Source organism: Phaenicophaeus curvirostris, chromosome 18 (genome assembly GCF_032191515.1).
Source record: "Phaenicophaeus curvirostris isolate KB17595 chromosome 18, BPBGC_Pcur_1.0, whole genome shotgun sequence".
Taxonomy (NCBI): domain Eukaryota; kingdom Metazoa; phylum Chordata; class Aves; order Cuculiformes; family Cuculidae; genus Phaenicophaeus; species Phaenicophaeus curvirostris.
In genome coordinates, this window is record NC_091409.1 from 10,623,028 (window position 1) to 10,650,664 (window position 27,637).

Consider the following 27,637-nt stretch of genomic DNA (forward strand, 5'->3'; position numbering starts at 1 on the left):
CCTGCGCAAGCAAGGGCCTTCTGCCTTCCTTCTCCTGCTGCCAGCTCTCCAGAGATGAGCATCCTTCTCTCTTGGGTGTTGAAGATGGAGGCTCCAAGGAGGAAGAGGACATGGAGGGTTGGTGTTCATAGTTGCTGGCCCTACTCCTTCTCCTGTGGAGGAGAGGTGGTTTCCAAGCCCCTCTTGGGCTCTCCAGAAGTGCAGCTGGCGGCTGTTTCCTCCCCAGAGGGGTTCCCACTAGATGGGAATGGCTGAGCCCCTGCTCCATGCACACAGCCCCTTGCCAGCGTGCTGGGCAGCTGGGATCTTCTCCAGCCCCTCTGACTTGGTTTGGAGCCCCTCACACACTTCTGCCAGTTAGAAAAAAATTTAAAAATTCACTGAAGTTCTTTACTTCCCTCCCCTGCCCAATGCAGAGGAGATGGAACGTGGATTGGAATGGGACCCTGCCCTTCTTGCAGCTGAGGGGTCCAGACGTGCGCTGCCTGGCACACTTTGCTGTGGAGGGGCCACAGTGTTGCAGTCGAGTGGTTTGGGGAAGGGTGGTGGGCCAGATTCTGTGCCCCGGCCCCTCCTAGCACCCTTTGAGCGTGCCTTTATGCCAACCTAAGCAAAGCAGTCGTGTCATCCCTTGTGGCACAGGGGCAGGAGATGCTCAGTGAGGGTGTAGGACTTCGAACAGCTGTGGGCTGCCTCCTGCCTTAGCATTGCCACTGGCCAAAGCTCAGCTCCACTCCCATGAGGAGTTTTGGTTTTCTGGCCACACTGGATGGGGCTGGTGTTTCTCCGCAGCTAACTCCATCAAGGCTCCTAATTTTGTCCATCCCCAGGCCCTCCTGCACCCCTTCCCCACCCAGCACCCCACCTGGGTTGCAGGCCCCTGCGATGAGCTGAAGCATCTCTGACATCTCTGTTCTTTTTCAGAAACAGACTGAATTTAAACCACCGCAGGATCCGCTCTTACCCTTGCGAAGAAATTTTTGATCTCTAAAAACCCACGGGCCAGCCTGATCCAAACCTCAGGAGCAGGACGTGGTCATAAAGCGCTGCCGTAAAAGCGACCTTTGAGCACAGCGAGAGAGCGTGCGTGCAAAAACTGGGCACTTGGTGCAGAGCTCTCCCAGCCGAGGAGAGGGCTGAGAGCTGGCAGAGGCGGGGGCTCAGCTCACACCCAGGAATTAGGATGCTCTTGTTTGCTTTCCAGTGGACAGACTTTCAGATTTCATATTCATATACCAATGCCTACAGCTGCCTATACAAGCATAATGAATCTCAGACGTTGTGTAAACAAGGTCATTGCTTAGATATGGACTATCATGGCACAGTACTCTTGTTTTACATTTGGTTGGGTTTTTTTCCATCTGTCTGTTAAGGTGTTTGTTCTCTAAAGGTTGGGATGCCTGCAGATATCCTCTCTTTCCTCTCTGGTCCTTTATCCCTGGCAATGAAGGGCTCTGTGGGCACACAAATGTGTTGTGGGTGTGTTAGGAAAGGAAAGGTACCTGAGAAGAAAATGCTGGTCTTGCATTAAAGTCCAGAGGGAGCTGAGTTTTTCATCCCTACAGGTGCAGTTAGATTTAGCATTCCACACTCTTCAATAAGGAGGAGGTTTGCAGACCTAGACAACGTAGGAGATGGAGTTTGGTGTCCCTTGCTGATTAGAATATTTTCGCCTGTGCTCCTGGAGACTGACTGTAGCAGGCTATTAAAATCTCCAAGTCTCCTTTTAATCACTGAGAACTAGCACATAATAATTTTTCCATCCTGACCTGGAATCCTTTTCATTGTTCAGAGAGAACAAGCTGTTCTTCAGAGAACAAACGCAGAGAATACGCAGCGTTGCTGTGAGTGGTTCAAGTCATTGTTGTCTCCAAGGGATCCACGAGGCAGCAGCAATTCTGCAGTCGGGAAGTTTCCTTCTTGCAGCCCTACATGACAGATCCTTCTGCAGCAGCGCTGGGAACTTCATGTGTTTGCTCCAATCTTTATTATTTTTTTTGCCTTTTTTTTTTTCTAGTTCATCTGCAATAGTTCTGGCGAAAGAGCAAAATAAATTTCCCAGTTAACCTTCCTGCTTCCCAGTACCTGGACATTTTTAACGTGCCCGTGTTGTCTTGGGTGGTTGCTGTGTGATGCAACTAGTTGAAGATTTTTTTTTCTTAGTATTCTTTTCTAAGAGAAAACAAGGTCTAGAAGGGAAACTCTTGAGCTGAATAGTCCAGCCAAATGCTGTGTCAGACCATTCTGTCACAAACTAATCAAATCCCAGCTCAAAATTGGTTCAAGGTCTTGCGTTCACTTTTGCTCTTGGAAGCCTATTTGAGAACTTCACTGCCTTTGGATGGTTGGAAACTTTATTTAAATTTCTAGTTTGAATTAATTCGTGGCCAGTTCATTCCTGGTTTGTTTTGGAGCCAACATTGTCCTTTAACTTAAATAGTTTTTGGTGTTTATCCGCTGATGTATTTATGGAGAGTAGTCATGGCTCCTTATTTTTGCCAAGCTAACTCAGCCAAGCTTTTTCAGTAGAAGGTTTTTATTTAGTGAGAGCTTTTTAATGTGGGTGACTTTATTGTTGGTGGTAAGTGATATTTATTAGAAGGGTGGGTAGCAAGCCCCAAAGGATCCGATCCAGAGATTTACAAAAAAAAATCTGGTTTAAAAACAAAAAAAGCTCTTTCAGAACCTCTTCCAAAGATGGTGTCTGATTTCTACCTTTAATTGCTCTGGCTTTTCCAATTCTTTCTTCATCCCTTCTTTAAGAGGCCGCCTTGCTCAACTGCTAGGAGGGGCTTTATCTGCTTTGCAAGAGAGGAGGCTTCTTCTCACCTGATGGTACGTACCTGTTTGATAGGTGCCTGCACCTGAGTTCATGTAGCTCCCCTGCCACTTGATGTAACCCCTGCAGCCTCGCATGAGTGTTTGCTTCAGGAGGTGACCTCCGCACCCTAAAGAGAGCTGGGGTGACGTGCTGAGGTGCAGAAACCCTCGCTGCAGCCATCCCTTAGCCGTCAGCCGAACCCTCCCCAAAACGCTTGTGAGCAGGAGCGGTGTCGACCCAGAGAGCACCCTGCTCACACCAGGCTCCTGAAATTTCTTTCTGTTTAGAAGTACTGCTGCCAGTCGCGCTGTGGCTGGAGGCACAACTGGCAGCCATCCCATCCCATCCCATCCCATCCCATCCCATCCCATCCCATCCCATCCCATCCCATCCCATCCCATCCCATCCCATCCCATCCCATCCCATCCCATCCCATCCCATCCCATCCCCCTCACAGGTGCAATCCTGCATGCCCTGAAACATCACAGGTGATGGGAGAGTCTGGGTGGTTCCTAGAGCTGGAGGTGGCAGATCTGGGAGTCGTGCGGCCCCGGAGTATGAGTGTATGCGCGGTGTTACCTTCAGAGAACAAATACAGGTAGGTCATTTACTCTCTAGTGTCTATGTACGTGCAGGTTTATTTAAGTACATATATATACAGTTCAGATATGCCATTGATTCTTTATTGCATTAAGATGTACATTAAAAATGTACACTTTTACTAATTACTTGCTATATAAATATGTCAGAAGTGGAGTTGCCCATTCTGTGGGATTCTTGGTGTACACTTAAAGGCCTGTGGCTAATTGGAAGAGTGATCCCCGCTCCATCTACAGAAATGCTTAAGGACTATGGTATGAACTGGTCCCTTTGAACCATTTTTCCATGCACTAGCTGAAACTTTTTGCATTTGGATTGTATTTGGCCAGTTTTCCAGAAAATTGAAAAGAGAAGTCTTGTGAGCTGGAGGGAGAATTTCCCGGTGTACACAGAAAAAACAGCCTTGAGGGTTGGAAGCTGCTGAGTTTTTTTGAGCTTTGTCTCCATGCATTCATACAAGCTCAGCAGGAGTTTTCTTTCTTTTGGGTCAGAGGAATTTTAAAAACTGGTTCCATGCAGACTCCCCTCGGACGCGGCGACCGGGCTGGCAAGCACATTGCGTGGGGAGGGTAAGATTTAGAGACAAAAAACTCAAAAGTAATCGAGTTCCCTTTCTAACTCCCACATTCCTTGTTATCTGCATTTTTTTAGTTCACTTGAAATCTCCATGACAGTAGAAGCTGAAGATTTTTGAGGGTTTATCTCTGTGCTCCTGTTTCTCTCTTGCGTGTGTTTGAAGCTGAGGAGAAGCAGGTGTCATCTCCACGTAGACTTAGGTTTTAGTGCAGGACATACACATGTTTGCATCCGAAACCAAAAGGAATAAGAGAGGTGGCTTGACAGCCCCAGCAGCAGCTCTTCTGGTGTGTGAATGTTTATCATCATGTAATCAATGACTATCTTGACTTGAAAGGAGGGGTGTAAGATAGAGGTCACGCAGCCAGTAGGGAAGGGAAATGAAATTCTTCACCTCCATATGCTGTGTGTGAGCTTGGGCTAGACAGGTACTGTAGCGTAACCATTTTCAATCCGTATGAATCTTATGTCTCTGAGGCTGCTTAGATTAAGGGCACAATCCAGTTGCTTAATAACCCGAAACCCTGATTTGTGCCATACCTGGCTCCCTCATTTAAAGGGCTGCTGGTTCTCCTGAGGCAACAAACAGACTTAGTTTACTCGTTTGTGTCAGCAGCCCCTGCTGTGAGATTTCTAGACATGGCTGTGTCTCATAGGGGTAGCTTATTTTCCAGCTCCTCAATTAGCATCCTGGAAATCACTGGGGTTTTTTTGGTTTGTTTTTTTTTTTTTTTAGCAGAACACTAAACAAACCATGATTTACAGAATCCTATTTCCACTTGCCTGAGAGCTGAATGCTGCTGCACAACAAGCCAGCAGCTGCAGCGAGAGCTGGAACTGCAAGCTGTCTGCCTGGTTAACTTTTGCTGGGTGTCCCCTGTCCAGGAGGAAAAGGAGGATGTAGAAAGCTGGTTTTCTATTTAGATTTTTTTATTAATGAAAAGCAATGATCTTTGGTCACAGGTTGAAGTGTTGGATGCTGTTTTCCCTGCAGCCCCTGTATTAGAAACATGACAGAGGCAACCTGATCGGAAGGTGAGGTTTGGAAGCTGAGCCAATGGGACTCAGAAGAAAAAGATGATTTTTCAGCACTTAGGCACAAGTTAGAAAGTTAATGTGATGCTGCACCTTCCTGTCAAGTCTTAGTATTTAAAATGCATGTGTACTTGTCTCTCCTGTTGCCCAGATAATTTTGGCTTCGCTCTTTTCAAATCAGTGGCCTGCTGTGATTCAGCTCAACGTGGTAACCTTGGTTGTAATTTCTCAGTTGATCACCAAACCGGGAGGGTAAGATTAGGCAACACTACAAATGGAGGCTGGGGAGGGGATGAGATGCTTGCAAGCTGTACCTTTTTTCTTTTTTGCGAGTTTAGGTTCTGCTCCATGTCTTTACTGGCAGTGGTCCCTGCCAGGAATGCTGGATTGGCATCATGCAACATTAAAGCAGAGTGAGGGAGCTCTGTTACCTAAGCAGCGATTGTTTTGTTTCATTTTCTTATTGCCTGTTCCAGTCAAGAGTGCTCTGCTGCCTGACATCGGCTGTATTTTGATGGCAGGTTAAAGCCAATTTTCCCCTATACTGATGGAGGGTGATATTAGGAGGGCTCTTGCTTACTGATGCTAGTGAAGGTTGGGCTAGGAATCCATGGCATAGAAAACTTCTTGCTAAAATTGCACTTTCTCTCTGCCCCATCTGGCTCGTGGTGGTGTTATGGGTACGTGGCTGTGATTCCCCTTGCACATACTAACATTGCACTAAAAAAGAGAGACTTTGGGAACAGCGTGTTGATCACTTTGTTTCTCAGCAGACCACAAAGTCAGCTTAATGGGGTCTCTGTTTGTTGTTTTGTTTTTGTTTTTTTTTAATTATTATTATTATTTAGAAATCATGCTGGTGCTGAATGACCTGGAATTTTTGCTTGGATTTATCCAAAGGAAAACGTAATTGTAGCTGTAATGGGACCTTTCATAAGGGTGGCCGTGCAGCTAGGGAGCAGAGCAAAGGCTCTGCTGTGTAAACCGTCTTTGTACCGGGGAGGTGTGGGGGGTTCCAGTGGGGTTATTATTGGTTTGTTTTTTTTAAGACCACAATTTTAGATGGTCATCTTGGCAATCGTGTGAGGCAGGAAATAGTTTTTACTTTTGGTAAAGGTTTTAAAGAGAAAAAAACGTGAAGCTGCCTGTGATTGTGGGCTGTGGCTAATTACTAGGGCTAGGGTAGCTTGTACCTGCTATGGACTTTACCTGCTCTTATTCTGAGGGCAAGAACTCCCTGTAGCAACAATGCCACTTCTGAGAAGTGAATGGCAAGTTTCCCTTCCTTTTGTATATGTGGATGTGAGGGTGGGCGAGGGGAAGAGCTTGCTTGTACAGTTTGTTGAAATGAAACCAGACATTTTTGGTTGTTCCTAAATAAAGAGCGTAAAAGATGAATGCGAGTCGACTGGTGATTGCACTGGCGTTTGGGGGAGCCCTCAGGGCGTGGGGTGTTGGAGTGTTCAGGGGGATGTAAATGCTGGGTGAGGGGGAGAGCTGCCTTGCACAAGGGGGTCTTTGCTTGTCCAGGAGTGGAAAATGCTGTCACAACCCTTACTTTCATTTTAAAAGCACAACTTACCTGTGGGGTATGACTATGAGTGAGTGACACCATAGCACCCTGGAGCCCAGACACCTGTGTTCCAGGAGCCGTTCTGCGGCCTGGAGTAACTGCTTGTTCCCAGCCCGGTTCATAAAAGCACGGTCAGCCGTAGCATAAACTTCTGTTTTACCTTTTTGAGTGAAAAATACTAACCCTGGAGCTGCACCTGGTTATTTTTCCCCTGCGGTAACTGTGAACTCCCTAAAGCCAGGAGGATGAGAGGGAGCAGGGCTGCACCTTGGCACTCCCCCAGAGCACCAGCGAGCAAATCGCCACACACGCAAGCCACCACGCAGGTAATACTGACACTTTTATTGTCGTTTAAAGCTAGAGCGGCCTTGTAAACGTAGAGCTTCACTACTGGACCCATAGGCAGTGGCTATACAGGTAGGTAGATGCGATGCCGCCAGGACAGAGATAAGTGCTGCCTTGGTCGCTTAAGTCCCCCCTTGCCCAGCACCCTGGGAACCAGATGGCTGCACAGGGCTGTGGCAGCTGCACAGGAGTGGGATCTCCACGAACACAGGCAGAGCAACGCTGGCAGAGGGCTGGTTTGGGTTATTTTCTTTTTTGGGTCTCTCCTTGCGATTATAGACAGTTTAGTCTCTCACCTCGGCGGCTGGCAGGCTGTGCGCACAGATACGCTTCATTAAGGGCTTGGTGGTGAAGGTTAATGGGTGTTGGGGTTGCTTAGGGTTGGGGTTTTTTTTCCAATATATATTTTTTTTTTTTTTTTAGTTCTCCACTGGAACACTCTTCAGCAGAGAAACTGGAAAAGCTGCCTGAAAGTAGGCCATAGCAGTGCCGTTTCCATAGAAACCAGTTCACAGCGTGCCGTGAGATTCACAAGCACTGGAGGTGCTGCTTTCGCCCGCCGAGAGGGGCTACAGCCGGTTGTCCCCGTTGACCCGGGTCCTCCGCAGTACCCTGCAAGGCAGCACACAGAGAGGGGACACGGCTCAGGCTGAGCAATGCTCCAGTGACAAAAGCCACCCCGTGTGAGGCTCAGCATGTTCCCCACATTGGGGAAAGTACCACCAGCTGCAGCGTGGCAGCTCTCTCTTCCCACCCCTGCTCCCACAGACCCCAAAACAGTGATTGCACCAAGGGCAGACACAACCTTCATGCTGAAATTTAGGGTTTCCATGCAGCAAACAAGGCTGCAGCTCCACTTTGGGTTATTGAGAGGCTGCATTTATCTGCCTCCACGGAGAAGAATAAAGGCTGGGGGTGTCTCGTGCTGGGAAGAGCTCAAGAGCACTCTCGTACCTTCGCTCCCGGCTCTCAAAGTGGTCAGCTAGGTGCTCCTGTGACACTCGGAAGTCCTCAAAGGGCTGCTGGTACCGCAACTCGAAGGACCCTTCTCTGCCCCTGCTTGCCAGCAGCTGAGTGGAAGCATCCCCTCGTTCCCGTAGGGCTGAAGCACTGAAGAGGTTGATTTCCCCATTCTCCTGCTTGTATCAGACAATAATAATTGAGTAGTAAAAGGTTTGGGATCTCAAAGTGTATGTCTTGTAGCCAGGGCAGGTCCCTGGCTGCTCTGCGAGCTGCCACGCAGAGTGTGCAGAGCTCATGGGGTCTTGGGGTTTGCAACGTGGAGCTGCCTTAACAACCACTGCTGGCTCCCTGCATTGTTTTAAATGAAGAAATAAAAGAAACATCTGTCTGTGAGAGTCCTGCCCTCTGCTTATGCCAACGCAGACAGCCCCAGTCCAGCTGGGCTCCGTGATACTGAGCTACAACTTCCCCGGAGCGCAGACAGGCACTGGGACAGAGCAAATCTGCCTCCTCCAGCTTTTGCTGAAGGGATTTCCAGGCAAGTCAGATGCAGCCCAGGCACGACCCTGCCTGAAACGCCCTGGCTCACAGCAGGAGGCGAGCCCAGTGTTTCCATCCTGCCAGCCCTCTGTGCATCACTACAGTGCAGCATGAACCCGAGCGTCCCGCATGCACGCAGACTGGGCGATGCTGAGCTCTGCTGCACCAACACAGCAGCTCGGGGCGAGCAGAGCAGGATACTCTCACGGCCTTACCTTGCTAGGAAAAATGTCTATCTTGACAAGCAGGGAAGCCAGCTCCAGGTTCTCACTGTAGTTGTTCTTCAGGGGTACAGCTCGGAAACCTAGAGCAGACAGCCCCAGTGTCACTCCTGGCACAGGCAATGACGTGCTGGTCTCTGAGCACACAGCTGAAGGGGGTCTTCTCCAGCCCCCTCAACATCCCCTAAGTGGCAGACAGCCCTGAGAGATGCTAATAAATGGCTTCTTCCTTCCTTTACCTGGCTGGGGACTTCACCTGGCCCAGGAGGGACTGAGCCAGCCTAGATCTTGACAGGATCCTCCCCTGCACCTCAGTGGCTCCCTGGCTAACAATGCAATTAGCAGACTGGTGAGGACCACCGGGCCACCCTCTCCCTGCTTTCCTGAGCGCTTTACCTGTCTTCAAGCCTTTCACCAGGAAGGTAGCCTGGGCCAGGAAGTTTTCATCGCTGAACATGTCCTCCTCATACACCACAAAGCGAAGGAAGGCAAAGTCGGGGTTGCTGACCTGAAAGTGGAACTGCTTCGGCGTCCAGAGAGGGTTCAGGCCGTTGTCCGCTAGTCAGAAAACACAGCTGTCAATGGGCAGCTGCTGCCAAGCCTCTTGCCCTGCCCCGCTGCCCACCACAGGTGATGCCCACATGGCCAGGAGTGTCTCCCTCTCCCTTCCCTTCGCTAACAAACTCACCCACAATCTCCGTTTTCTGTTTGGCGTTGTCGTACTCAGCCCCAGACACCTCCACCTCCACGAAAGGACAAACTATTCCCCTTCCATTTTTGGGAAGGTGCCGGGCCCCCAGAACCTGGACAGAGAGCAGGAGAGACTTGGTAAGAGACATGAGCAAAGGAAAAAACTTGTTTGCATACCAAGACATTTTCCTTCCAAATAAATCACCCTGGCTGTGCTAATTGGAGAGAGGAGAGGCACTGACAGCCAGCCCAAAAGAGCCCACCACTTGGACAAAAACAGCTCCCACCCCTGGAAGCCACTGTGGTGTTACCAATCACTGATTTGACCTGTAAGCCATAAAAAAAAGGCAGCTGAACTGCCCCAGGTTCCTGCCTGCTGCCTGCACAGCCAGGCCTGGGACCACAGCCTCCCTCCTCCAGCCTGCCAAGCCAGAGCTGGGCTGCCAAGCAGCTGTCCCCTGCCTGGAGAGCTGTACTGGACAACCCCTTCTTTGCCGAAACTTCTCGGCCCTCCTGCCTTGGCTTGAAGGTGAAAAGGAGCTGCTGCTCTGCCTCCTGTTTGTAGCACAGTCTGTGCTCAACTCAAATGACAACCTGCTTCCTTGCAGGAGAAAGCAAGCCCAGTTCCCTCTTGCCAGTGGCCATATGTCACTCCAGAGTGCTGTCAGCATGCTGCTGTTGCAGGGGAAGGACGTGCTGCCAACGCTGGATCATGTGCTTTGAGTCATGCTGGGCTCGAGATGGCTTCTCCATCCATGAAAGCGGCTTTGGTGGGGACAGCGGGCAGTTTTGCTAGAGGACAAAAGGCTGAGCCCATCTCTTAAAGGAGACTGTGACTGGCTACAGCACAGAGACTCTTGACACACAATGTTTGCAGCTGCATCCCAGGATGCAGGAGGAGTTTCAAAACCAGGGATTTTTAGGGAGATGGCGGATACAGGGTCAATGGTGCAGACAGGAGATGATGGGGTGTCTTCCCTGAGCGGGACAGCGGCTCTCTGAGGTGGGATCACTCCAAAGCAGAGGTGGCCTCAGAGGAGCTGTAGTTTGTGCACATAGCCAGAAAGCTATGAGCACCTAAAGGCTTGATCTCTGCTGCCTCCTCCCCAAGGTCTTCTTGAGACAAAGGGACTTGCAGAGGACACTGCCAACCCACAACTAAATGGTCAGCTCAGCTCCAAGACCACTAAGGATGCCTGTACACACTAGTGGAAGAGCCACCCCATCCCTCCAGCAGCTCTGTCTGGCAAGCTGCCCCATATGCCTGCAAAGCTTCTGGTGCTTGGCTCTGACACCATCTGGGAAGAAAAAGATTCAATGAGCATCTTCCTGTATCTCCCACCAGCAGCGCAACACAGGAATGGGCTGAAAAAGTCCACTCTGACCTCAAGCATCATCCAAAGAAGAGCCATGAGCAAGGGTCATGGAAACCTTGAGCCTGGAGCAATTGAGCAACAAGGAGAGGACAAGGCAGAGCTTGTTCTGACAGTCCCAGCCAAGCTCCAGTGACACAGACGCCACCTCGGTGGCTCATGGATGCCACCTGCTGGCACTGGGCCTTGGGTCCTGGCGGGAGCACCTGGGGAGATCAGTGGTGCTTCCCTCAGCAGCGCCCATGCATTTCCCACTTCAGCCAGGGCTCTCCAATCATGTACTGCAGGACAACTCTTAGGCAAGAGCTGAAGGATTTGGTGAGGAGCAGCTGCAGACAGAGGCCAGGAACCCCAAAAAAGTATTATATCACCCCAAGCTTGGTATAACTGATCTGACCCCACACTGGGATGAGGCACTCACCTCAATGGAGATGGAGAGTGGCTCAACCCCCCGCAGCGTGCTCTTGTCAAAGGGGTCGAAGATGTCATCCCTCATGTTGCTTGGCTGCAGGACGTACCCACACTGGCCGCTGGACATGAACAAGGCCTGGTTCATCTGCATGGGCTTATCTGGAGAGCACAAGCAGGACATGGAGAGAGGAAACCCCATGTCCTTTCCACAAGCAAGATATCCTGGCATATTGCTGCCTCACGCAAAGCCCTTTGCAGAGGACCTGGCCCATCCCTTGGCAACGCCTTGTGCGCCACGGCCTCGGTGCAGCCTGAGCATGTGCTGGGGCCACGGGGTGACTTTCTCACAGACCATCTGCCCAACCACTCAGTACTCCATGGGTCACACCCTTCTTTTCCTCCCTCTCCATTCAGCTTTCTTTGTGCTGGCTTTAGCGTTTACCAAACCACACTGTGAGATGCTTGAAATCACAAAAGGAATGAAAAAGCCAGCAAGAAAAACAAAAAGAAGCAAGTGATTTTTTTGTGGGTTGGTGAACCAAACAGGCTCACAGCAGGGTTTGGCAAGGGCCAGGGAAAGGGGAAGGCTGGTCTGCAGGGCAGGAGCAGGAGTGGAAGCTAGGGAAAGGCAAGCAAAGCAGCGAGCTTGACTCAGACCCTGCAACCAGCTGGTGTCCCAGGGCTGGGGCTGCACTGTCCCCTTTGGTACATCCCCTGTCTGCTCTGCCTGCTGCCAGGGACACCTGGAGAACTCCCTGCTTCCTCTCCGTTTCATCTTGTTCTCACAGCACCGCAATCTCCTGGCTCAGTATGGGTCATCCCAGCCCTCTGGAGCTCATACCAGCTGTGGCAACCACGTGCCTAGACATCAACACCATGTCCTGCACCCTGCACGCAGCACGGAGACTGTGGACTCCCTCCTAGATGCCCCATTTGCCAAGCCCAGGCTAGCACTGGTGCAGGCTAGGAGGAGACATGGGGCAACCCAAAAGCTGCCCACCTTCCCTGCCTGCTGCCCTCACCTGGCGTCTGGAAGTTGAGTGCTACCAGCTGGCTGCCGCAGATCCACATGGGCAGGGGGTCGTAGTTGGAGGAGTCGAGGCGCTGGCCCTTGGGGTAGATGCGGGAGAGCTGCAGGCGATTGTACTGCAGGAACTTCTTGCCTTTGATCTTGTTGACGTACTTTTCTGCCTTGGTCTCGGGGAAGGAGGACATATCTCTGTAACAGGCCCTCTCTGTGCCGATCTCTGGGAGGACATGGCACAGCATAAGCAGGAGCACATTTCCTTTATGGACACTTCAACCACACCGGGTACCTTTCCAACACTGTTCTCTCCTCCCTTAGCTCAGCCACATCACGCTGTGCAGACCCTGCTCTCCCCTAGTGAGTATTCGCTGGGTGCCCAACACCAATAGCTGAAAGCATCAAAACCACCCTCGGTGACCGTGCACTATGCTCCCCAGCCCCATTCCCACAACAGCTGGTCTGGATGGTGACAGATCCCAGCAAGAGAGGGATGGGGAAGGAAACTTCCACCCTCTGTAGAAGGGCATTTCCAAAGCTCCAATGTAAACTGGCTCTAACTTGCTTTGGGCTCTTGCCCTCTGCTGAGATGTAGCCGAAGCAGTGCCTCGGAGCCCAGTATGGGGTCTGTAACATCATGGTGACTGTTAGCAGTGGCCATCAGACCAGCAGATGCTCACTCTCTTCATCAAAGGGCACAGGTCGGCAATAGACCACCAGCTCCGAAAGCTCCAGGGCAATCTTCTTCCTCCTCTCCATCATCTTCCCTTCAGAGAGCTGCCAGGAGATGTACAGAGAGGTGTCAGGGAGCAGCAACATTGGATAATCCAGTCCACTACACTGCAGGGCAGCTGTGGCCTTGCAGCTGAGCCTTGCCACCCTCCAAGGGTAGAGATTCCCCACCTCCCAAGGCTGCAACACCCTCCCGATGAACCAGTCTTCCCAGATGTCCAGCCTCTCAACCCACAATGCATGGCCACCACCCCTTGCTATATTATCAGATTACTCTGGCATTATCACCTCCGTAACTGCTCGGCAGTTATCGTAGGCTTGCATGTCACCACCTTCCCACCTGCTCCTCGGCTCCTGGAAAATCCAGGACTTGACAAGGAGATGCCTCCCCTGCCAAGGGCTCCCCAGACTCACCCGTGCATCAGCCGTCTGGGCTGCTTCCCGGATCTTCTTCACCCAGTCCAGCAAGTCCTCGTGTGTATCGGCTGCCACATCAAGGGACAAGCGCGACACCGAGGCCATGCTAATGGAGAAGACGAAGAGGCGGTTGTTCTTCCCCTCAGGGCGGATGGCTGTGTGGGGAGAGAGAGCAGAGGGCAAGGTTACAAGAAGATGCTGAGCCAAGTCCTTCACACCACACAGGAAGGAAAGAAAAGAGAAGACAGACACTGAGGGACTCTCAGGGCTACTCTGGGACTCTTCAGCTAAGAGAAGCTCCTGTTTCTGGTCATCGGAGGCAACAGATGCATCCCAGGAGGTGATAGCTGAGGATGCAGAGTTATCCCGAGCGGGCTGAGCCCCACAGGGCCATTGTAATACCCTCTGCCTCCCATTCCAGCATCTTCTTCACTCTGTGCTCTAAAGTGCCCAGGTGGGAACAGCCACCTGGAGCACAACATCATCTGGGGAGAAGAGGGACAGCAGAGATCTGCAGACTGGACCCAGCGCAGTCAGTGCCCAGGAACTCCAGAGGCAGGGGCAGTCTGGCAAGAAGGCTGGACCACACGTATGCGAGGGAGGGGAATGTCCTTACAGAAAAGAAGGAGCCTACAAAATCATTCTGAGCTCCCTTCCCATGGGGTGGCTGCACCCTGACAGCAGGTTCAAGGCACGCTGGAGCAGCTCCTCACCACAACCCAGGGTGCTCCTCAGCTGTACTCAGACTGCCCCAAAACTCAAGGTACGCACTGTGCCGGGAGCAGCAGCAGAGTGTGTCAACACATGGCAAGAACACAACATAGCCAGCAGCACAGGGGTGCCTAGAGACAGAGAGCAAAGCCCTTCGGCCCAGAAGATCTGCGAATGGCTGTAATGCCCTCCCTGGCACTCACCAATCTGGCAGGAGGGAACGTCCAGGACACCTCCGAGCAGGTCTCCCAGGGGGCTGTTCTCATCCAGGTGCTGCTGGGAATGAAGCACAGGCAGGATGGTGCTGGGCAGCGTGGCTGAGCGTGGGGGGCTGTGCACCTGCGCTCCTCACCACCACCCCTCTGCGCTCCACTCGGGCACAAGCTCACCTCCTGCTCTGGCTCCAGGCTACTGGGACTAGTGATTTCTTCCACATAGTTGGAAGGGAACCACAGCTGCTTCTTGCCACCATAATCCCCTCTCCACCTGAAAAAGAGAAAAAGCGCAGTGTCAGCACCTGCCACAAGATCCCAGAGCATCCTGGCTGGGTGTCACAGAGGACAGACAACTCCTCCATCAAATGCTTTTAGGGTTCATGAGGCTCTGGGGCTGTCCAGCTTATAGGCAGTCCTCAAATGGACCCAACCCCAGAGAGGACACACCTTTGTATGGATAGTGACACCAAGGTTTATGGTGTCCCTGAGGGAAAAAGGAGGCTCAGGAACAACTCACCAGCCTCCTTCCTGTTTCTCCACATTCTGGATGATGGCGTTTTTGGTGAAGGTGAGCTCGTCCTCCCGCTGCGCCTTGTAGTCGAACAGGGCTTTGACAGCACACTGCAATGGGGAGGGGACCCGTGAGGATAGGCACTGGATTGTCACATGGACAAGCCCATGGGATGAGAGGTCACCTCCCAGTCAGATGTGTTTGTTGGAGGTTCTGTGAGGCGTGTTGTGTGCAGGCAGCATCCAACTCTGCTGCCAGAGGCATTCAGACCCTAGCGACCCTTACAAAACAAATCAAGGTCCTCATTTATGCCAAACCAGAGGGCATAAGTGTAGTATGGCCCTGCAAGGCACTTTCCTTTGGGCTGGAGCCACTGATGGGTTTAGTTTGGAGAGTTCAGAACAAGAGGCAGCCCAGCCTGGGAGCTTGCAGGCTCAACCAAGAGCATGGTCTAGAAATGACTATGCAAAACAATACAGCTCTTGGAAAATAGACAGACGCTTGCTAAATCCTCAGGCTCTACAGGGCATTTCACGCCAAGTAGTGAGACTGTACCTTGAAGGTGGGCATGGGGTTGGCTTCCACGTAGAATCCAGGGTGGCGTCCCTCGTAAAGGGCTCCATAATCCGGCTCCTGTCAAAGCAAAGGGCCAGTGGTGACAAGTGTGGATCTGCAGGAAAGGTAGGGGAACACCCTAGGGAAGGCACAAGACCAAAGATGATGGTGCATACAGCCAACAGAACCCAAGCTCACACTCCCTGCTGGCCTGGGTCAGAGGGGCAGCAATAAATCTCACTCAAGCAGATAAGCGTTTCCAATAGGACACAAAGCCCAACACTAATTCAAGGCACCAGCTCAGAATGTGCATCATCCTTTGGCTTGGCTCTTCCAACAGCCGCCCACACTCACCGCTGTTCCTATCTTCTCCAGCGTCTCCTCGTTGATCGGGTACCTCAGCTTCATCTTGCGGTACAGTGGGTGCTTTTCATAGTAACTGATCAAGTCCACCAGGCTCTCAAACTCGGAGTTGCCAAGCAGCACGGTTTGGCCTTCCTGCTGCACTCGGCAGTGTTTGATCTTCCCTTCCGCCCTGACATGCAGAAAGACAGAGAGAAGCCACTTGGCATCTGCCAAGAGAAAGTCTCTGCCAAAATAAAATCACCCAAGCAAAAGGTGCCCCCAGGGCTGGGTGCTGAGCACAACCAACTCCAATTAGGAGCTGGGAGGAAGAGTGGGGTCCTAATGGTTTTCAAGGGGTTGTAAGGTTTACCCAGGGCCATCTAGAAGTGAGAAGAGCTCTGACAGGGCTCACGTCAGGCTCATGACCCCTCTCCTGCCCTTTATCACACTGCAGCATCCCAGCCCACCACCCTTCCCCCAGGGACGCACCGGAAGGAGATGGCGTAGGAGCTGGGCTCGCTCCTCTTGCGCACCAGGAAGGCTCCGTCGCGTGGCACCCTCATCAGCATGTGCTCGGCTTGGGCCCGGGTGAGGTTGGCATGGTACCACCTTCCAGGAAAGACACGTCACTGTGCATGGGTCTCTGTACATACAGCTCATCCCACACCTCTGCCACACCACATGGCTTCCCCTCCAGCCCACAAAAGGCTGCCTGAATCCTCAAAAGGAAGACAGGGAGCAGAGATCATAATATATGTAACACTGCAACAGGGCTGTCTTCTCCTTTCTGTGGGACAGGCAGGAACAAGGGCATCCAAACCAAGTCCAGTACTTCTTTTCTTTGCACTGAGCTTCCAATACAACCAGCTGTACCAACAACCAAGCTGGCCAACATGGCTGCTGTGACACAGACAGCCCCAGCAAGGAAGGAAGGACAGCAACAAGACCTGGGAAGGTTTCCCATGGGGTCCCAGCTGCCCAGTGGACATGAATGACCCTCCTCCCAAACATGCACTCACTCTTTGCTCTCATGGGCATTGGTCTGTGGCACCGGCTCTGTCAGCCTCATTTCAAACTCGTTGCACCTCAGTGGCACCTCCTGGTAATGGGTGATGAGGTCGTAGAGGCTGTCGAACACCAGGTTGTCTGTCAGGAAGAACTTGGGGCTGCCAGCATCCTGCCGTGAGTGGATCCGGCAGTGCTGTACCTTCCCATTGCGCCTGTGGAAGAGGGAGAGAGTATACCAGGGTCATTCAGGGAGATTTCACACCTGCAAAAGGTTCACAGGCACAGCTCCAGCCTGGACACAGCATCCGCACCCCACAGAAGACCCGCTGTGCAAGGGTCCCAAGGGACATCACCCTCGTGCACTGTGACAGTGAGTTGACATAATACCAGGGCACAGAAAAAGGGGAGAAACTGCTCGTAGACCACTAGGGAATGGGTCCCCACGACTGAAAATAGTGGCAAGGTGAAGACTACCCCAGGAGCGACAGAGCAGCAGGCTCATGCCTGTGGCTCTCACCAGAAGGAGAGGGTGTAGTCTCCAACAAAGGTCTCGCTCTCTCTGACGAGGAAGGAGCCGTCAGGGGCCCCTGTCTCGATGCAGTACTCTGTCAGCAACCGCTCTGCAATGTGCCGCCCGTCACGTCCTGCTCCCAGCTTGCCATGAAACCACTTCTCCGTGGAGTGAAGCTCTGTGCTATTGCTCACCTAGCAGAGAAAAATGCCACCACTGTGGGTTACTGAGGTGCCAGAGGCTGCTCTGCTCAGTGATCTTCCAACCAGGACCAGAGAGTTTCTGAAGCAGCTCCCACCATTCCCACCACAGGATCTGAAGACAGCTAGTAGTGGAGATGCTCAGCCCTTTAAGCAGTCAAGTCCACTCTCTAGGGGAACAATTCACCATCACACAAGGAAGCCCTCACCTCCTTTTGCTCTTCCTCATCCTCATTTCCTTGATCACTGGTTGTCTCCCCAGAGTAATAGATCTTGCTGCTAGTCAGGACAAAGTAATGCGGGTTCCACTCCTGCAAGAAAACAAACTCTGAGCAAAGAAACCCTCCAGAGGAAGCACCACGCTGGCCCACCACCCATCCATGGGATCATCTCTTCTTGATCAGCACAAGCAGTGAAGGGTGATCGGGTTTGTGAAGGACAGTCACCAGCAACACTGATTTCAGTTGAGTCATAGGAGCTCCCAAGACATACCCCAGATCTAAAGTATGGATTTATCAGTAGCAAAAAAACAGTGTGTGGTAGGTCTCACACACAAAGTGACTGCATATCACACTGCAAACAACCCCGTATATATTTAAAAGAGATGACCAAATGAAGAGCAAATCAATGCAAAAAGAAAACACTCTGCATGGATTCAGCATGGGGCTCTCAGAGATGAGGGTATCAGAGATGATTATGAGGTTTTACCACGCCACTTTCCTATTTTACCAAAACCTGTTTTGTTCACATGTGACTTTGCCTGACAGATCCTCAGCAAAGCAAAGCAGCTGAAGAAGTGGACTGATTATAAGTAAATGCACACAGTAAAATGAATGCTCGGCGCTTTACAAAGCAGAATGCTTGTTTAGGGGTGTTAAGCGTGTAGGCACTCAGTAGGAGGCAGGCAGGTCTAGAAATGCAGGCCATCACTAGAACTTACTGCAGCAACAGATAACAGGCTATACGGATTACACAAGAGCAGCTGCAGTGCATCAGCCCAGAGCTCCCTCTAGCTCAGCCTTCTGCCTCTAACAAGGGCCCACAGGAGATGCCTAGGGAAAAGCACAGGAGAGAGCCAGCATAAAAACTCCCCCAGCCTTCAGAGGCTCGTGAGAAACACGAGACACCAACATCCTCTTCAATCATTTGCACTGCAGCCCTTCCTTCCAGCACCACAGTGTCTTACGGAGTTACCATGTCATGTTTGGAGCCCATAGAGCAGGGCCAGGGTGACAGTGGCAGGTAGAGACGTACGTGATTGATGGGGTCTTCTAGGTAGAGGATCCCGTTCTTGATGGAGTTGCTGATGTCGTTCTCTGAATACATTACAGATGTGGGTAACTCCTCATAAGCACTGCCCTCTGCCAGCTTCTTGTGCTGTGGGATGAGAGAGCAGGTTAGGCACCTCGAGGGGACCCAAAAAGCAGCATGGATATCGCAGTGAACAACCCTAAAACTCAAGGTCTGCTGCAGGGGGTTCCCCCACCCTAAAAAGTCCAAGGTAAGACCCACACCACAGAGATCATCAAATGGCACTAAAGCCCAGCCCCTTTCTTCCCAGAGGTGTTTCCCACAGCAGAAACAACATCATCTCCCAGGCTCTCAAGAAAGGCAGCACCCAGCTGATGAGCTCATTTCCCAGCTGCCCCTCTGAAGCAAGAGAGCCCTTTGTCTCCAATTGCTTTTAGCATCAGGTCTCCACTTACAACCCTGCACTGCCAACCAATCCCTTCCAGAGGGAAGCAGCTGCTGCCCTTGGTCCCACAACCTCACTCCATCTGCCCCCCATTCTCTTCACCTAGGGAAGGGAGTTCACCTTGATGAGAATCTTCCTCTTGAGCTGGTTTGGAGAGGGAAGGCCATCAGCAGAAATATCGACAGGTTTCGTCAAGAGCATGTCTCCAAAGACCTTCTTGAAATTCTGGGCCATATTCCTCTGCTGAGCAATGCTGCAGTGGTCCTCAATGGACAGGATGACAGGGAAACTAGGAGAAGGAAAAAGAGCTGTGAGAACCAGCATCGTGTCTGTATGGAACCAACGCTTTCTGAGCTCCATTTCAAAACCTGGCTTCTGTGCCCTCAAAGCGCAGTCTGCATTAAAAGCAACCTCTGCTGTCTGAAGCATCCAGCATCACCACCGTGCAGCAAGGTGTCAGTGTCCCATCGCTGCAGGCAAAGCATAGAGTGGAGAAGGACTGACAGAATACTGGGGTTTACACAAAGTCTTTCCTCCCACAACTTTTTACTGGAAGAAATCTCCCTTTAGCTGGGAGACACAACAACACACTTTCTTTCCACGGAAGCCTAGGCACGTTGTCTTGCACTGAATCATAAAGGTGAGCCTTCACTTTGTTACAGCCTTGGCTCTATCCTTTTTTTTGCCTTCCTGGCAGCTCTGCCAGTTGAAGTCCAGGTCTGTACTCACTCAGAAGTGACAAAGGCATGCTCCTTGATAGTGACCAAAACGTCAGAGAACTTGATCTTGGTGGTTAAGGTGTGTCCATGGTAGATGACCGGCATGCCATCAGGACCGTCCCAGCAATCCACTGAAAGAGATCACAGAACAAACTTAGCTCAAAGGCTGGAATACAGGTTGGATGTGGACATGAGATGGGCTGAACTAAGCACATCCAGGAACCACCCTGGATGGCCATGAAGAAGCGAGGTGAAAGTCAAGATCTTCCTGGGGGACCAAAAGCTCAGGCGTGTAAACCCTAGTCCCACAGAGCTAATGGCCTTGGCCCTTTCAGCAAATTGTGGTGACAATACTGACACTGACACGTCAACTTTCAGCTCTGCTGTCCATGCAAAGCTTTCCCAGCCACCACAAACTACTGTGATGGTGGAAACAGAAGCCCTGGCTCTGGGTACTCACATTCAATACAGCGGCATCCCATGCGCAGGCAGCGGGCATACGCCTCCAGCGAGGACTCGCTCGAGAACTGATCCCCCGTCAAGTACCTTTCACGTGAGAGAACATATCAACAAAACAACAGAGTGACAGCCTGGGACCTGAAAGGACAGTCCGTGCAGATGCGTGTGTTGCTGACAACATCCGAGCAAACTACTGATGGTTAAATGATGAGGGAGGACTCGGGCACCAAGAGGAAGGTCTCTGCTGTACCAGCTCCGGTTTGGAAAAATCTACTTGATCTATTCACTGGAACTGGGCAAAATCAGGAGAATCCCACCCTGGCACAGGGAAAGGGGACACTGAGAGTGACTGGGTGGAGAGAACCACCCCCTCGTCCTTACGTGTTGTGTGAGGAGGAGATCCAGTAATGGGAGAGGGGGTTGTTCATGTTCTCCGGACACACCATGTCCAGTTGCGAGTTCCAGATGCTGTTCTCTTTGGAAAACAGGAAGGTGAGAAACTGCTCAGGAAGAAACAGAAGTACATTAATGATGTGGAGGAGTCAGGTGCTGTGGTTTAGCATCACATACATCTCACCCTCTATGTCAGCAGCTACCACTGAGCAGGTAGCTATTTTCTAAGCTCAGCACAGGCTGTTTTCAGCTCTTCTTGCTTTGAAATGAGCCTTATATGCCTCAAAAGGGCATTAAGCTGAACACAGCCCCTTTCCTCCAAATTATCTGCCTGAGCAGCACTCCCAGCTGTACACATTCAGCACAAGAAGAGAGCCCAGAAATCATTCCCTTCATCACCCTGCTCTTGTGCAACCCACCATATTCGTCTCATACAGCAATGCAGCTTACAGGAGCCGAGATCCTTTAAGCAAGGCCACCCCGCAGTGAAGACAAGGACAGCAGAGCTGTCACACCACAGCACACTGCACTGGGGATGTCACACACTGCTCCACCACACTTCGTATATGCTAGTGTTAAGGTGTCTTACTTCATCCAGGGAGAAATAAGGCTCGTCGATCTCCCTTAAAGGGTCCCTCAGGAAGTTGAACATGAATTCCTGCACCTGAAGGGCATCTGCAGCCCAGAGCTCCTGCAAATCCCAAGAGAGACAAAAAAAAGGAACCATTTCAGAAAATATTATTCAAAACCACATACAGCTCATCCAACTAGAAGCTTTAACCATTAAGGAGGCAGTTTTTAAGGCAAGATCATCTATGCCAGGAACTGAACCATCAGCACAAATGCCAGATAGCACGCAACTGCAGAAATCTGCTCTTTCAAAGTGGTCTTCATTTTTGCAGTACCATGCATTTTTCTCTCTGATAGCTCCTTTACAGACATCTGCCAACCCTCCTCCTTCAGAAGCAGAAACCAACTTTGCTTCCTCTTGCTTCCCTCTCTCCCCAAGTGTTTTTCATTAGGCCAACAAAACAGATGTGTCCCTTCCCTGGTTAACTTCCCACTCGCTGCAGACCATGAGCACGGAGGTGGTGGTAGGAGGAGGGGGGTGCAAGGCAGGAGGCCCCATGGCTCTTTTACGAGGCATGGCAATGCTTTCACGAGCCATCCCTGTCCTCTTGGAGGAGGAGACCAGCAACAAGACAAGAGCCCAGAAAGAGGCAAAATAAAGGGTCTGCCCACTCTGCAAACGCTGTTTGGGCCTGCGAGCATGTCCGAGTGTACACGCTATGCTTGATGAATGACCCAAGATTGCTTTTAAATGGACAGATAAGCAATCAAATTGACCAGCTGCTCCTCAGGAGCAGCTGGGACCTCTGGAGCAGACAGGATGGACCATGATGCTTCAGCTGCTGCAAACCTTCAGTACTAGTGGAGGTTGCAGGATCAGGTAAATCACCACTGACCAGTTCCTCCCTCTTGGGACCTCCACCCCTCTCAGATCCTCTGCTCTTGATCCCTTTTCTGAATAGCATTGCCTGGCTGAGGCCAACTTTACCCCTCACATCATGTCCTCTCCAGGAAGAGTGTGTTCCAGCTGTGGCCACGCCAGGCAGGGCAGCCCAAGACCAAATCATCCATGGCAACGCTACCCTTGGAGTACCGGATCCCTACCAACACCGGTGCCTGCCCCTGGGCCTCTGTCAAGCTCACCCTCTGGTATTCAAGCAAGAACTTCTGCAACTCCATCAGCGACACCCTGAAGTGCTCAGACCTTTCTCCACCCCTGAAAGCAGAGAAAGAGAAGCTTCAGTCGCTTGTACAGCATATCATGACCAATTATTACAGTCATCATGCAAGATGCCATCTGCAGCCATCATGGCACACGCAAACAACACATGCCCTAAGCACGCAGAACTGCAAGAGCAAAGTGGGATGTGCAGAGAGAGCCAAGAAGGGCATGGCAACAAACACAAAGCAGCTGAGATCATATGTCTACATCCCAGAGTCGGGGACTGCTCCAGGAACAGCCTAGGATTCACACTGCCAAGGGTACGACAACATGAAACTCTGGTGAAGGGCAGCAAAAATCATCAGAGGGACTGATTTGTAAAAAAAAAAAAAAAAAAAAAAAAAATAGAGGGTCTGGCTTGTGCAAGTGTGAAAAGAACTATAATAAACAGGTGCAGGGCAGTCATGGAGTGATTGTAGACAGGACAGAGCTACAGGTATGCACAGCATGTGGACCCAAGGGGCAGGGCAAGGAATGAAGGAGGGAATCATTTGTAGCCAATTATCTCAACAGACTTCTCCATGACTGTAACAAGCCACAACAGACAGGGCCATGCTGGGGACTAACACCAACAAACCCAGAAACGGACTGGGCGGTGCTGGCTGCCCTGGGCAGAGGGATGAACCAGAACCAGATGGTCTGCTGAGGTTCCTGCCAACTCTCTTTCCTATGGTTATAGGAAAAAAAGAGGAAATCACAAGGAATTACCTGGACAAGATAACAAGTCTTTCACTCTTCAGCTTCCATGTCCAAATTCAGACTCTTTTTACCATGACTGATGTGCACAGGGCAAGGAAGGGCACAGCTAGCTATGGCACCGCAGGCACTGCCTGCAGTCTCTGGCACTGTGGCCAACCAGCACCAACCATGAGCATAACCTCTGGGAGATGGCTCAAAGCCTTGTTATTTCACATAACCCAACTAACTGGTTTTGGAGATGGCTGACCTGACCTGGATCTCAGTAGGATGCCTGGGAGAAAGAGAGCCCTTGCTGAGCCAAGCTGAAGAGTCTACAGCAAAGCTGCTTATTCAGAGAGCAAAAATACAAGCAGCATGGTGGCAAGCAAGAGGTGTGCAGCATGCCTCAGCCCCAACACACTGCTGCAGGCACCAAAGCAAGTTACAGAGCAAAAGAAAACAGCCCCTTCCCCAGTAAATACAGAGAACTATCCACCTGTCTAGGAATGGGACATCCATCTGCAAAAGAAGAAGCACAAGCATTAGGTTTGCACTGAATCTCACCAATGTACGTGAAAGCATAAATTGATCAAGAAGGTAACAGGGATAGCAAACTAGCACTGTGCAGCTCGGCTTCCCTTACAGCCATTGCTCATCTGCTGCCTGCACCCCCGAGCCCAAGCAGCCTCATGGCAACCAGCCCAAAGCAATAACTTCTTTACTCCCTGCCATCCCTGGCCCAGAGGCAGGAGACAAGAGCTATAAGCTAAGGGCAGCAGGGTTAAAAAGGCGATTAAGAGGGAATGCCCAGTAACAAATGTGGTCTCTCCCTCCCCTCCCTGGCCCTGGAGAATTCAGCTCTTACCATTTTCTGGGCGCTGAACATCAGGCTGCGGTAGAGCTGTGCAAACTGCCCATACGTGATATCCCCATTCCTCTGCTCCACGTCCTATGGCAAAAAAACCCAAGAGGTTTTACAGGGGCCACAGGCAACTCTGCATGGCCTGAGGAATGTCTCCTCCCACCAGGATTCCTGGGGGAAAAGGAGGAAGGCAAAGCCAAAACCCAGCCAGACTTTGCCTGCTACTTTGCCCATCTCTGCTTGGGCCAGTGGGACTTATAGTGCCCAGGACAGAGGCGCATCCTAAACCAAGTTACATGATCCCCCAAGCTCACCCACATAAAGGCATCACAGTGCTGGTTGAAAACTGGTATCATTTACTTGAATAGTTACAAAAGGATCATTTTATTTTTTGTTTGCAGAGAGCTTCTGAATTGTCTGGCAACTGCAAGACGCAAAGCATGCGCTCTCCTTCAGATACATTGCTCCTTGGCCTCGGAGTTCATTGCTGGTGGAAATGGATAGTTGCCACAAGATGACCCTTCTCCATTCCTGATGCTGGCAGCACTGGCCACCCTTCACCTGGTGGCAGTTGGATGCAGGACCTGGGATGTGGGACCAACTGGCCTTGCTGCCTGTCCTCCTGCACTCTACCCCACCGAGGCAAAGCCCTAGACTGGAACCAGGAGCAACGCAGGGAGCGGGGGAGGCAGGGTGGGGCGAAGAGAGGGTGCTGGCCACAAACAGGCCAGGGTGTGGCACCCAGTGGGAGCTGGCACCTCTTCAGTCTCTGCCGTGGGTGGGGGCCGTCCCGGGAAAAGCTGAGAGCCTCTGCAATATGCAAACCCACCATGGGAGTTTAACCACCACCAGATGTTGCTCAGAGGCAGGCAAAAGGCTGCTGAGGGTCTCCAGGGAGAAGGAGGAGAGTGGAGGGGTCACACACTCACCGTAAGTCTCTCCCGCAGGAACCTCATGTTGGGAACCCGGTAGTTAACCTGAGACAGCATGCTCTTCAGATCCTTGGCGGAGATCCTGGCTCAGCAGGGAAAAAGAAGGAAAACACATTCAGGAGCTCTGGGACAGATGGGTCTCACCCTGGGACTGGGATATGCCCAAAGGGACATCAGCTGTGACACACCAGGATGCTCATCCCTGGAAGGACACCAGAGTTGGGACCAAAGGCAGAACAGAAGAATATTTCCCACTCAGTTGAACTCTTGTGTGTACGCTGCATGTGGACAGGAATGACTAGGAGAAGCATTTTTCAAGTATCTGTGCCCCAACATGGATGTTGCGTGACCAAATCCCTTCCAAAATCCACTCCCTGGCCTTCAGAGGGAGCTGGAGGAGGGAAGGCTTTGCAATTGGTTTGGACCCAGCTAATTTTATCCTAAAGAGGGTAAAAAAGCCATTTTTGGGGCCTAGCCACAGGAACGTTGTGCCCAGCTGTGCTCCCTCAGCCACTGTCAGACACACCACTGGCACATGGTTGCCAGTGTGGCTGTCCTCCCTTTGAGGTCCTTCACACCAAATGTGTTGGTTCCTGCACTGGGGACAGCTCTGATGCCAACCCAAGCGGGCAGAGACTATCAGAAAGGAGCCCTGGGCCCCTCCTGCCTGCTCCGGATTGTTCCACCATGAGGCAATGGTCCTGCAGCAAGGAAAAACATGTATGTCTCCCACCTGCAGGATCTAAGAAACAGAGAGGTCTGTGTGCAATCATCTTCTGGCAGCTCATGCATTAAAAGCACGTCCTCCGAGTCCGCCCCAGCAATCACAGATGCTGCTTTTGCCCCCCACCGAGTGAGTGGGAGCCCAGGACCCTACAGGATACTGCCCATCCCACAAAGCATAAGGCAAATCTGACCCTGAGAATGCTTACAGCTTTGGGATGCAAATACAAATATGCCAGGAGGATGACCTGTACAGAGGCTTCAGTCCAGGTGCACGCAGTCATCGCCAGCATGAGGAGGGGCAATGTGAACTACATCTCTTACTTTCTTTCCTGAAAATGGGGTGATGTCAAGACACAGAAAAGAGGGATGGAGGGAGCTGCAAGCAGAAGGAGAAGCTGTCTGGTGTCAGGCACTGCAGAGACGATGGGATACAGAGAGCCCTTGTTTCTGGGCTCAGAGCCACAGGGAACTGGGATGCACGCACAGCCAGGGCAGGACCTGGCCCAGCTCCCTTGTAGTGCCCAAGGCCAGCACCCAGCCAGCCAAGGACCGTGCAGGCAGCATCCTGCCATTCACTGGCAGGACAGGAGACTTAAAACAAAGCTGGCAAACAACACCAGCCTCCTCTTCCCTCCTGTCTGTAAGAGCTACAGAGCCAGCAATGTGGTCCCAGCACCAGAAACAGATTTGGTATCTCCTCCCTGCATCTCTCCCTCCCCATCAGAGGTTCCCCTGGGGCACAGGTTGAGCATTTTGGGGAGAGGAGGTTGCCCTTTCCCTTCCCCAGTGCACCCAGCATCCATGGGCAGGTGCAGGGTGCTGCACAGACCCCAGGGCAAAGGGGTCCCAGCTATGGTACCCTAGGTGACAGGAAAGCAGGGATGTGGTGGGGAGCAAGCCAGGAGTGCGATGGTGGCTCATAAAAGATGCCCTCACACATCAAGGACCACAGCCTGCAGCAGCTCTCGTGGAAACCAAGATCATAGAATCATAGAATAACCAGGTTGGAAGAGACCCACTAGATCATCGAGTCCAACCATTCCTATCAAACACTAAACCATGCCCCTCAGCACCTCATCCACCCGTGCCTTAAACACCTCCAGGGAAGGTGACTCAACCCCCTCCCTGGGCAGCCTGTTCCAGTGCCCAATGACCCTTTCTGTGAAGAATTTTTTCCTAATGTCCAGCCTAAATCTCCCCTGGCGGAGCTTGAGGCCATTCCCTCTTGTCCTGTCCCCCGTCACTTGGGAGAAGAGGCCAGCACCCTCCTCTCTACAACCTCCTTTCAGGTAGTTGTAGAGAGCAATGAGGCCTCTCCTCAGCCTCCTCTTCTCCAGGCTAAACAAGATGGGACACCAAGAATCCCCGGGCCCACACAGCAGCAATCCTTCCTTTGGAAGAGGCTGAGACTGCAAAAAAACCTCTTCGAAAAAGAGCAGGAGGAGCTGCAGCAGCTGAACCAGCAGTGGGTATTGGGCTGGAGACCTGCCAGAGCTGGCATCCAGCTCTGGTGGCACTGGGCTGTTTCACAGGAAGCTGTTAGATCATGATGTGACGGCACCACGAGAGGTGAGGGCAAACCCTGTAAAAGCTGTGACCAGCATTTGACCAGCATGTTCCAGCATCTGGTAGGAGGATGTGGTATGGGAGGATTTTATTTGCTCTGTGTTATTAATAATGGTAAAGTGTTGGGGGCATTGGATAAACAGCATGGCCCTATTTTGAGGCTACAAAGTAAAACCCAAATAAACAAACTAATTCCTCCTGCAGAAGTTTTTTAAGGTTTCATGACAATCAGGCTAAAGGACAGATCCATCCCTCTCATAGGGGATACAAACACTTTTCCTCTGGCCCCCAGTGCCATAGTTCTGCTCCCAGCCCCAGGCAGCTCTCCTAGGCAGAGGTGAAACAGTCTCCTCCACAGCAGTTAGGAAAAAAACACCCAGCATCCTGTTATCCTCCTTTTTCCACCTAACCTCCCTTGGAAAAATAAATACCAGCAG

At 51.5% G+C, this 27,637-nt stretch overlaps 2 protein-coding genes across 9 annotated transcripts in view; one reads left to right on the forward strand and one right to left on the reverse strand.

Annotated features, from left to right (window-relative positions):
- The window catches only part of ZHX3 (zinc fingers and homeoboxes 3), a 44,630-nt gene extending 41,194 nt beyond the window's left edge, over window positions 1-3,436 (forward strand). For all 4 annotated transcript variants that reach the window (XM_069871943.1, XM_069871942.1, XM_069871941.1 and 1 more), the window contains one exon: window positions 925-3,436. In XM_069871943.1, coding sequence (XP_069728044.1) covers window positions 925-935 — 11 coding nt within the window. In that variant the 3' untranslated portion in view covers window positions 936-3,436. The remainder of the gene's footprint in view (window positions 1-924) is intronic.
- Window positions 3,437-6,932: 3,496 nt separating this feature from the next.
- Window positions 6,933-27,637, reverse strand: part of PLCG1 (phospholipase C gamma 1) — a 45,770-nt gene continuing 25,065 nt past the window's right edge. The window contains exons 5-32 of one of the 5 annotated variants that reach the window (XM_069871938.1): window positions 24,906-24,990; window positions 23,980-24,063; window positions 23,611-23,633; window positions 22,358-22,430; window positions 21,234-21,335; window positions 20,633-20,751; window positions 20,253-20,338; window positions 19,803-19,923; window positions 19,194-19,362; window positions 18,632-18,754; window positions 17,587-17,688; window positions 17,184-17,371; window positions 16,678-16,878; window positions 16,148-16,267; window positions 15,668-15,848; window positions 15,314-15,391; window positions 14,765-14,868; window positions 14,422-14,518; window positions 14,236-14,305; window positions 13,319-13,476; window positions 12,853-12,949; window positions 12,171-12,395; window positions 11,159-11,307; window positions 9,363-9,477; window positions 9,071-9,232; window positions 8,669-8,757; window positions 7,905-8,086; window positions 6,933-7,562 (exon numbers count right to left, since the gene is read on the reverse strand). In XM_069871938.1, the coding sequence (XP_069728039.1) occupies window positions 7,520-7,562; window positions 7,905-8,086; window positions 8,669-8,757; window positions 9,071-9,232; window positions 9,363-9,477; window positions 11,159-11,307; window positions 12,171-12,395; window positions 12,853-12,949; window positions 13,319-13,476; window positions 14,236-14,305; window positions 14,422-14,518; window positions 14,765-14,868; window positions 15,314-15,391; window positions 15,668-15,848; window positions 16,148-16,267; window positions 16,678-16,878; window positions 17,184-17,371; window positions 17,587-17,688; window positions 18,632-18,754; window positions 19,194-19,362; window positions 19,803-19,923; window positions 20,253-20,338; window positions 20,633-20,751; window positions 21,234-21,335; window positions 22,358-22,430; window positions 23,611-23,633; window positions 23,980-24,063; window positions 24,906-24,990 (3,346 nt within the window). In that variant the 3' untranslated portion in view covers window positions 6,933-7,519. Of the gene's footprint in view, window positions 7,563-7,904; window positions 8,090-8,668; window positions 8,758-9,070; window positions 9,233-9,362; window positions 9,478-11,158; window positions 11,308-12,170; window positions 12,396-12,852; window positions 12,950-13,318; window positions 13,477-14,235; window positions 14,309-14,421; window positions 14,519-14,764; window positions 14,869-15,313; window positions 15,392-15,667; window positions 15,849-16,147; window positions 16,268-16,677; window positions 16,879-17,183; window positions 17,372-17,586; window positions 17,689-18,631; window positions 18,755-19,193; window positions 19,363-19,802; window positions 19,924-20,252; window positions 20,339-20,632; window positions 20,752-21,233; window positions 21,336-22,357; window positions 22,431-23,610; window positions 23,634-23,979; window positions 24,064-24,905; window positions 24,991-27,637 lie in introns of those variants that run through there. The other 4 variants (XM_069871936.1, XM_069871937.1, XM_069871935.1 and 1 more) reach the window with 4 other exon arrangements.